The 7,605-nt window shown below is 34.3% G+C and overlaps 1 protein-coding gene across 1 annotated transcript; it reads right to left on the bottom strand.

Moving 5' to 3' along the window:
- Positions 1-2,902: 2,902 nt before the first annotated feature.
- On the bottom strand, positions 2,903-5,908 carry LOC106477015 (tyrosine aminotransferase-like). Its single transcript, XM_013937622.2, has 3 exons — positions 5,756-5,908; positions 4,634-4,732; positions 2,903-3,531 (listed from the first exon to the last, which is right to left on the bottom strand). Exons 1-3 carry the CDS (start codon positions 5,906-5,908, stop codon positions 3,373-3,375), a joined length of 411 nt encoding a protein of 136 aa, XP_013793076.2. The 3' UTR covers positions 2,903-3,372.
- Positions 5,909-7,605: the final 1,697 nt, after the last annotated feature.

The raw sequence follows: 7,605 nt of genomic DNA, 5'->3' as shown, positions 1-7,605 counted from the left end.
TAAATAGACGTGCTAGATCAGCAATTTCAAAACCGCGGGTCACAGTAAAAACTTGTTATAATGAGAAGGGGGTATCCGTCCGTTTGTAACAAAGGATAGGAAATTGTGCTTCTGCCTTGTTTTCTTAACATAATAAACATTAAAAGATCAATAAAAATACATAAAGGTACCAATACTGAAAAGAAAGACATACTGTTTTCAAGAATTTTAACAATGGTGGTTACGTAGCTCAATCTAATGCTAAGAGATATACAGCATTGGTAGTTTTTCCGAAATTAGATGGGGGCCAACCCTCATGACCCTAATGTCATCCTGTATCACTGTCAAAGTTGGTGCTGATTGGTCGAGAAATGTGGAAACGTATATGGAACAAGTGCACATACATATTGACGTTTGTTTATATATATGTAAAAGAACACAACTAGACTGTACTGAAAAACATGAGAGTGAAAAATCAATCGTCCAACTGATCATGAATCCTAGAAAACTGTTTAGCTACTCGTTGTGTTTCAATAATGGCATCGTATGTGGAAGAATGGACAGAGTGGTTAAAAACCCTCTCTGATCTTCCAATCTACACTGTGTATCTATTACGTTCCAAACACATGTGTGATGAGCTAAACAAAGAAATCCTTTCAAATCTTAATGGAAGAGAAATTCGTTTGCTGGCTATAGATACGGTGAATTGTCATGGGTATCTTCGTTCAAAAATCAAGAAAAAAACTTTCTAACTATAGTGACAACAATACTCTCACAGTTGGCTTGTAAAATAATATAGTAATAAAGATTGGCTGCAAGGTTTTGCACAGGAGAAACATTGACGTGACTCTTGGACTTGTAAATGGAGCAATAGGTACTGTGTGTTCTGTTAACTATAGCATAGATCAACCCAGTGTCTTTAGTACCATAAATATAAAGTTTAGTGATGAACATGAATTAGAGAAAGTAGATACTAAATTCCAGGTGTTAGAAAAAGTTTTTGTTGTCCGACGCCAGTTTCTAATTGCGAGCGCATATGTTAACACTATACACAAGTCACAAAGATTAACTCTGCACAATGTTGTTACAGACATTGGCAACACAATCTTTACCTGTAGCCAAATCTCTGTGGAAATTTCTAGAGTCACTAGTCTGTCCAGTCTTCATTTGATTCACATAGAACCTCACTCTATAGAAGCATTGGATTCTGCAGGAATAGTATATGCTTATCTCCAGCAGATATTTCGACCCAAGCTTCCATCCGTAACTTCCTAGAAGAAGAGGTGCAAAGCTTGTTCCAGACAGACAGTAGTGTGCAACAAAATCAGCGTCGGTAATTCTGCAGCAATCTGGTAATCAGACAGCAGAATTGTTAACTTTTTTATGAAATAGATAAAAGGCTTTACCAATAGTGATGGATTGTCAAGCTATACTATAATGCATTATACAGTGTATGTAGCAACGATATGCTTTACAAAATTATCAAAGACTCAAATGAATGTATAAAACAGTTGACCAAGAACTATGAAAGTGATGATCGCACAACTTTATAGTGCACTAGCATTTGTAATGAGCTTGGTGATCCATTTGATGCACACTTTCACCAAATCCTATACATTTTCTTCACGTACTCGCGCAACTTTATACTAGCCTATTTTCTTTGATAAACTATTGTGTTACTACAGAAACTTAGTGCACTAAATGAAACAAAATTATTGCTATAGACAAGGAACAAACAGTCATGAGTATTTCGGTTACTGTTCATCAAAAGAGCATAAGAATAGATGATTTGCTTAACTTTGCTCAAGAGTGGACATTGAAAGATAGTAATTTATGTAACAATTGTAACGCACCACTCAAAGTGCGCACCCAGTATGGTGGTGCTCTACAATTAATTGTAGTTAATTTGATGATTGGAAAATAAAACTAGTAGTGGTAAGGTAAGACGACAGAATAATATCTACTCTGTGCCAAGTGGTTTTATTAAGGTAGGAGATCGTTTGTTTGAATTGAAATCAAGTGTTCATTACAGGTAAAACAAGAAGGCTGGTGTTGGTTATATACGTGTCATTTCAGTGAATGGAAAATGGATTAATTCTGATGATCAAACTTATCCCAAAAGACTTGTACTTGTTTTTTATGAGAGCACTTCTACCATTGGCAAGGACTGTAACTGTAAACTGTGCTAATTTGTATGATGTAAATTGCCATTGACCAATGATGCTTTAAAGAAGGTTAATAGCAACTTTAAAAAAGACAATTTGCAGCATCAATTAACTGTGAAAAAAAAAGTCACCCATAAAACGAAAAGTGTGTACTTCAGAATGATCGCACTAGCGATCGAAACATACTGTACAAGCTGTAAGTTGCAATTTAGAATAATTATTACATTGTGGACATCTTTTCCCAGCTGACGAAGCGTGATTATAATACATTATATCTGTTACAAAGCATTAGTATTAAGCTTATCATAATTTTAACACTGCATTCTTTATTTAATCAATCTCTTAGGGTTCTTCATGAAGAAGAATGTATAACATTATTTCAAATGTGTAACAACTGTAGTTCATAAATGTTTTTACCGGTTCCCTGGTGTTACTAAACAGAACCACACGAATTATTTGACCCGGAAGAACAAATGCAATTTACACAACAAATCGTAAGTTAGGCTTTCTCCTATTACAGTTATGTTCTCTCGTAAAGCCAGTAGAAAATTAAACCATTTCTGCGACAAAATCGCGTCTCTTTCATTCTATATGTCCAATTTCTTTCAATTTATTCATTAAGAAAACGAACTGTCAAGTATATAGTTAACATAAGGCAACAACAACGTTTCCAAATTCCCTGAAACACAACACCCGAAACATATAAACCCCTTACAAAGTGACGTATCTTTTTCAAAAAAAAAACATATGTCACGAAAAACTGCGAATATTAGTTTATTATTTTTAGAGACATTTGGATTTGAGATAAATACTGCGTGAGTCTAACACCGAGACAAAGATCCAATATATTAACCCGACATTACTAAATACATGTTACTTTGTTGCAGGCATATGGAGATTAATGCTCAAGGCCCTCGGAAAGATGTTTCACAACTCAAGTTGTGCGTTATTCCAGAAATTTGCGCCGTGCTGAATAACTTAATTTATCTGGCAGATTAGTTGAGCAGCTTAATGCTGCTAATCTCTGGGAATTAACTGTTATATAATGAGAGAAAGAGTTATAGAAACATTTAATTAGTAAGCTATGAGCTCGTGATCAATGTTCATTTTGAAGGCTTTTTTCTTTTTCATTTCGAGTTTAATATATTGTCAGATTCCTTTCAGGGAGTATAAATACCAAGGATACTTGTTCATGATTTAGAAGTGTTTCAAATTCAAGACTTTGGCCTCAGGCTTCTACTGAAAAATTAGTGGTGTCGTTCACCTTAGCTTTCTCACAGCACGCATAATGTTGGCTGCAGAAATCAGCAATCCTTTCACAAGCTTCTTGCATCTGTTCTTCTGGAACAGTCAACACGATCCGCATGAAGTCCGGGTAGTTAAAGCACTGAGCAGAAAAAGAAACATATATCAATGACTGGTAGTAGCCGATAGGTAAATAGTGCATTGATTATCACAGTATATCTTATCTTATCAAGGAAATTCATTAACAGAAACCAAGAAGAAAAATTAGACATTTTTTTATGAGTTAATAAACAATAATGAACTGAAGACTATAAATACCAAATTGTCTACAAACTTAAGATGAACAAAGTTACTGATGTCTACCGTTTCGGCTTAAGCCTTTCGAACAATGCAAAAATCCGGGGTTTGATTACCCACGGTGGACACGGGGAGATAGCCCAATGTCATTTTGCTCTAAAATAACTAACCATATTCATCCTAATTTTATTCTAACATTATCTAACAATCGTAATAATAATTAGTTTCAGTTTAGTGTAACCTATAATAATCGTCTCGAAAGAAGATACGATGAATCAGTTCACGAAAGTTTCATGAATTCAAGGAGTGAACTTAGGAAGTTCAAAAGTAACACCAGGGTCGGTCGAGAATTAAAAGAAAATGAACAAAATGTATCCTGTGAACTTTAGAATTAATTGCAGTTAATTTTATTTGCTTAAACGAAAACACATTGCAGATAACGAACTTAACCTATGAGAAAGATCGTTTTTATACGTCGATATATCATCTTAGACAACATAAAAGATTGTATGCACTTTTTTCCAAATTTAATATTTACTTAAAAATAACAATAAATTTAATCTATTCAAAAGATCCTCCAATCTCATCTTGGAGCAAAGTAATCATAATATCATCTTATACTTAAACATGTCATCTTATCCAATAAAAACGCTCGTTATGTATGTAGACATGCCACCTTAACCAATGAAAAAGCTCGTTATATACGTAGACATGCCACTTTAGCCAACGAAAAAGGTCAATGCATACATAAATATGCCACTTTAACGAACAAAAAGCTTTTTCTATATATATACATGGCACCTTAACCAATTAAAAACTCGTTCTATGCGAAAAGAATTTCATTTGTAAACTAATGAGTAAAACATACTAACTAAATCTATTTTGACTCTTTGTAACCAAATTAAGAAAAACAAATGACTGGTATTACTTCAAAATACGCCACCTACCATTCCAGGAAGACAAAACACAGATTGCTCATTGACCATGCGTTCAACAAACTCTAGATCACTTTTAAATTCCCCAAACCGATCCATATCGATGCCCACCTGAAATTACAAAATAAAATCATGTAAACAATTATGTCAGATGTTAAACAATACACGTGGAGAATAACGTGCCTAAAACACTAATTTTTCTTTGTTGTTTTAAGCCCAAGGTTGCAAGATGGGGTTGCTGCCCTGAGCCAACTGCAGAGATCAAACCTAGAATGTTACCAGTACAGGTGCTAACGCTTACCGTTGAGCCATCGGAGGGCATTTATTTTATCAATAAATGGTGTTTTCCGCCTGTGTACATTAAAACGAGTTATACAGATAACTGCAGTGGTCAAAAGTAAAAGTAGAATAAACTGTTTCATTTCCCCCAAGAACCTGGCAAACTGAGAGTCGCAGGTTCGAATCCCCGTTACCAAACGTGCTCGCCTTTTCAGCCGAAGGAGTGTTATAACGTGACAGTCACTACCACTATTCTTTGTCAAAAGAATAGAGCAAGTCTAGTCAATCACTGTTAAATTAGGAACGGCTAGCGCAGATTTCCATCTTGTCGCTTTGCAAGAAATTTAAAACAAATCCATTCTTTATATTATACTATGAATTATGAGCATTAAACAAGTACTACGATGCTCGTGTTCATTTCTCCTCATTGATTTTAATTACATTCATTTGAATACACCTATAGGCCAATTTCTCACTCCATACTCCCCCACACGATATTAAGGTTGATTTAAAATGTTTTCTTCTTCTTTTTAAACAAATGTACAACAACTATCGTGTTAATCTCTAAATATAAATATTATATTCACATGATATGGTAATGGCTATTTCCTTCCACTCATTTGTTTTATTTTTATGGAATTTTTCATTATCTTTCATCATAATATAAAAAAAAAGTTGTCGACAACTGTGGCTTGGATCTATAAATTTATCATAATTGGTTTCGAATGTTATCATGCAACGAGTAACTTTCTTTTCTCAGGAGAAGTTTTCAGGATTTTTCTGACACATGAATACAATGAAAAACTTTAAGGAAAGTAATACTGAACCATCAAGTCCTAGTGGTATGAAACGTACCATCATGAACATTGCTCCAGCTGGCATAATGGGGTTCAGGCCTGGGACCTTGGAAAGGATTGTGTAGGATTTTTCAGCATTTCTCTGTAGAAAGAATAGAAAGAAAATGTTATCATGTTTCTGATCTAAGTTAGTGCATAGTATTTCTAACATTTGAATTTAAAAATATGAACACATAATTATGATTTATTCCTCATTTTTCATGTAATTAGTAATTCATCAACAACACAAAAGGAACTACATTTACAAATAAGAACACCGGAGTTTCTTTTATTCCATATTTCTTATATGATAAATAAGTCATCGATAAAACAAACTGAAGTCAGGTTTTTACGTATGTGTAGATCAGTTATCTAAAGTTGACAAGTGTTGTATTATGTATTATTGCGTCATGCAACTAGAATCTTCTAATATTTTCTCCAGTATTATTACATCATATTATCTCGTAGTGTGTAGAACTTTCTAGGCCTCAGTTAGTCTATTTATAGGCCCGGCAAATCTGAGGGTCGCAGGTTCGAATCCCCGTCACACCAAACATGTTCGCCCTTTCAGCCGTGGGGGCGTTATAATGTGACGGCCAATCCCACTATTCGTTGGTAAAAGAGTAGCCCAAGAGTTGGCGGTGGGTGGTGATGACTAGCTGTCTTCCCTCTAGTCTTACACTGCTAAATTAGGGACGGCTAGCGCAGATAGCCCTCATGTAGCTTTGCCCGAAATTCAGAAAACAAACAAACAAACAAAGTCTATTTATAAATACGTGTCCCAATATAGTTCAAGTTATACAAAATTAGTGAAAGATATGTTAAATTAGATCTAGACTGTGTGTTTGTAAGTTTAGCTATAAAGAGCATCTAGTGGCGCTTTTTCCAAGTCAAATTATCGAATTGTTTTAAAACAACATAGTAGAAAAGAAACATTTGTTTTGTCAGTTGTGTTCTAATGTAATTGAATATACCTGTGTGGACTTTAGACGATAAGAAACAATTATTTAAAGCTCTGTAACGAATTTGTTGTCATGTATATATTTTTATTATGACCGTTATGTAGATTAAGCTTGTATTTGAAAATATGCGTAACTTATAGTGTTGGATATGTATTGCGTCTAACGAATTTGTTATATATTTATTTTAATGACAACGTTTGTTTGGATTGAGTTTATATTCAAAACGTACTGCGAAACTCCCGCCTATTCTTCCAGGTTGTAGAATATTCGTGAAATTAAGAATCGAGAATATATCCACTTCAGTAACCGGTTAAATATAGATCAGTATTGTTGTCGGAATTTTCGAGAAAGACCTTTCCCGTGCCTATAAAAACAGCCAAGGCGAAGCGCCAAAAGAGAGAGCTTATAAAGTTGGCTAGGAACCTGCTATAACCGTGTACACTAATAATTGTGATTTTGCTAATCCTTATCAACCGGAAAATTTACGACATTTGACCAGGGACAGGTATAAATTTCGAACGTCAGTGGATTCTCAATAGACGTTAGTAACTTTCCAAAAGTATTATTGCATTCTCATCGAACATTAGTGGCTTTTAGAAAATATTATCTTACTTCAACTGTCCAACAATTCAGTGTCTCAAAAAGCTAGCTAGCTTCTAGGCAATTCTACGTACATCGACAAGTTAACTCGCTGGATATAAAGGAGACTCTGAACTAGAAAGAAGCTTTTATGTTGTTTGTAAGTTAGTGAATTTTTTTTATAAAACTTTGCTTGTGGTAACTATTCGTAATAATTGTTGTTAATATTAAAATGTATTTGTGTGAAAAACAAAGACGATGTGTGTTAATCTTGTTGGAAAATAGCGGAAATTAACTAAAATATCACCTTCGGACTATTTCCCATTCG

This window comes from Limulus polyphemus, unplaced genomic scaffold (assembly GCF_000517525.1).
Source record: "Limulus polyphemus unplaced genomic scaffold, Limulus_polyphemus-2.1.2 Scaffold12549, whole genome shotgun sequence".
Lineage (NCBI taxonomy): Eukaryota > Metazoa > Arthropoda > Merostomata > Xiphosura > Limulidae > Limulus > Limulus polyphemus.
Note: the sequence above shows the minus strand (reverse complement) of the source record. Positions and strands in the feature narration are given on the sequence as shown.

Bases quoted from the DNA above. Each gene is read 5' to 3' on its own strand.
- LOC106477015 (XM_013937622.2), bottom strand. From the start codon at position 5,908: ATGTTAGAAATACTATGCACTAACTTAGATCAGAAACATGATAACATT. The intron at 4,733-5,755 runs GTACGTTTCATA...TTGTAATTTCAG, and splicing joins CTGGAGCAATGTTCATGATG to GTGGGCATCGATATGGATCG. The intron at 3,532-4,633 runs GTAGGTGGCGTA...TTTTCTGCTCAG, and splicing joins TGTTTTGTCTTCCTGGAATG to TGCTTTAACTACCCGGACTT.